This window comes from Trypanosoma theileri (assembly GCF_002087225.1).
Source record: "Trypanosoma theileri isolate Edinburgh chromosome Unknown TM35_Tth_51_V1, whole genome shotgun sequence".
In the NCBI taxonomy this organism is placed as follows: Eukaryota; Euglenozoa; class Kinetoplastea; order Trypanosomatida; family Trypanosomatidae; genus Trypanosoma; species Trypanosoma theileri.
The window spans coordinates 1794-4427 of NW_021639893.1; the positions used below are offsets into that span (position 1 = coordinate 1794).

The window sequence follows — 2634 nt, forward strand, 5'->3', positions numbered from 1 at the left end:
CTGATTGTGGTTACACTGGCCTGTATTCTTGTGTGCTGATTGTAATGGTGGTGTGACTCAGATCATCCTTTGTTTTCTTTTCTTTTTTGCATGCAATCCCTACAGTCTAACTAATCTTCCACCTGTTGGGATTTTTCTTCTTTTTTTTGTTTCTTAATGTTAATGTGTTTTGTGTGTGTTTTTGCTCTCTCTGTGTTTATCCTATAATTATTATTATTGCTACTCCATTGTGTGTGTATGTTCTTGGAGACTCTCTCTTTGTGTGTGTCTGGGCTTGCATTGTGATGATGATGAACTGTTTTTTTCTAGTGGGAGAAAACAAGAAATAATAACAGATGAATTCATATTTATAATTGCGTTTATGCACACATATAGACTTACACCCAAGGTTGGTGTATTTCTTGTGTTTACTGGGTAAATTGGGCTAATAGTTAATAACTGTTTGTTTGCGTATGGGTTGCTGGTGATTTGCCGAGCATTATCTTCTTGATCTACTTTGTGCTGAGTAAGGTAAAAGAGTAAGAGATGCATCAATGATCTTGATTGCGTATATCCTGCAAAGCTTATCTAAAGAAACTTATTTGTGTGCTTTCTGGTTCTGGTCATTGTGTTCTGGGATTCTTTTTTTCTCCTTTTTTTATTGGAATTTTCTGCTTGCGAATGGGGTACTGTTTGTTATTATCCTTTAATTAGATTTCATCTAGGTGATTCTTCTGGATTTGTCATTGATTACCTTTTCTTTAATTCTTATTTGTTTTTGTTTTGATTTTTTCTTTCTTTTTATTTCTACAGAAAAGTGAACTCAGAGAGTGTTTATAATTATTATAACAACGATGGTGCACCGTGTGTTATTCTTTCTCGTTTTACTTTTGAGTGTTGATTCTCTCTGTATTGCAGCTGCAGAGTCTCAACCTGTACCCCAGGCTGGTTCCATTTGCAAAGACGGTGATGGTGTTAGTTGTCCTGCTGGTGCTGCTGGACCCGTTGGTGAACCTGGAATGTCTGCTTCTGCTCCTGGTGGTCCTTCCGGTGTTCTTACAAGATCACCTGATGGTGTTGAAGATTGTACACAAGGCAAGAATGGTCCTCCGTGTACTCCTAGCGGTGCTGGATCTGAAGCTGCTAGTGCTGAGTGTGTGAAACCTTCTGCGGAGGCACGCTGCCCTACCAATGGTGGTGACGCTCAGGAGAATTGCACTTCTGGCGACTCTACTTGTCACAATAAACCACAAGAAGCAGCTCCCGCCAAAACAAGGGAAAATAGTGGAACCAGTGGTAACGAACGTCAACGTCCCGATGGTCAAAGTCATCCTGAAAGTAACGAAGAAGAAGCTGCGGCGGATGGTGTATCTGGTGGTGGTGCTTCTTCTTCTTCTGACCATTCTCCTGCTCCTCAACCTTCTGAGGGGAGTGCTGTTGAGTCTTCAGATGATGGTGTACATGGAAGCAAGGGCAACAATACACCACGTGAGGGTGAAAATGGAGATAACAATGAAACTGCGGCAACACAACCTTCTGCTGACTCTCCTAACACTTCGCCCACAGTGAGTGGTAATGGTTCTCATAATACAACACCTGGGAATGACACTGCACCTGCAGGGAGTGAGTCATCAAATAGCCAACAAGGTGTGGGAAATGCAGACAGCAGCAGCAGTATCAGCAGTTCTGTGTGGGTGCGTGTACCATTACTGATTGTGTCTATGTTCTTCTCCGCTACCGTGTACTGAACGGTGGGACTCATCTGAGAACAAATAATAATAATGGTTAAACTAACATAATCATAATTGCGTATATACCCCATGGGTGAATAAACTAATAATCTGTTTACCAGCTTTCTCTTTCAATTGGAATATCTTTTCTTTTGTTTTTGTGTGTGTGTGTGTTATTGGAGACTCTCTCTGTGTGTGTGCATGGGCTTGCACTGTGATAATGATAATGAACTGTTTTTTGCAGTGAGAAGAGAAGTAATAATAACAGTTGAATATTTATATTTATAATTGCGTAAATATACACATATAGACTTGCACCCATAGTTGGTGAATATTTCTGTGTTTTTTGGGTAAGTTGGGCTAATGATTAATACCTTTGTTTTTTGCTTGCGTGGTTTGTTGGGGGCGTTGTGTTTTTTGCCCTGCACCGTTTTGGTATTCTGTTTTGTTCAGAATAGGAAAATAATAATAACTGTTACACAGAAGGTAATGTTTTGCTATCTTGACCAACGAATGAAGAGCTATATTTTGGTGTATTTTCTTCTCTTGTTTGCTTGTAGGTATAAATTATTAAATCATTGTTTCTCTTCCGTGTTTGTTTTAGAGTTTCTGTTTAGCATTGGGTATTGTGTGTTTTGTTACTTAAATTGGACACTTTTTGAGTGATAGTTATGGATTTATGTTTGTTTTCTATGTCTGCTTCTATATATTTCTTGATGTTGAGCAATGATTTCCTTTTGTTGGTGTTTGTTTTCTCTTATTTTTAATTGCTCAGAGTAGTGCCACCAGATAATAATAACAACAATTGTTCTGCTGACAATGCGCCACGTGCTCTGTGTTTTGGTTCTCTCATTCTGTTGTGTCTGCGGATGTGTACTCTCTGCTGAAGGAGGTGATGCTACTGGAGTTGGTGATGCTGCTTTAC

General features: G+C 39.4%; 1 protein-coding gene across 1 annotated transcript; it reads left to right on the forward strand.

The window, feature by feature from the left end:
• Nucleotides 1–833: 833 nt before the first annotated feature.
• TM35_000511000 (uncharacterized protein) lies at nucleotides 834–1727 on the forward strand (the record flags this gene model as incomplete). The annotated part of the gene is made up of 1 exon (XM_029030595.1): nucleotides 834–1727. One exon carries the CDS (start codon nucleotides 834–836, stop codon nucleotides 1725–1727), a length of 894 nt encoding a protein of 297 aa, XP_028878065.1.
• Between the last annotated feature and the right edge of the window lie 907 nt (nucleotides 1728–2634).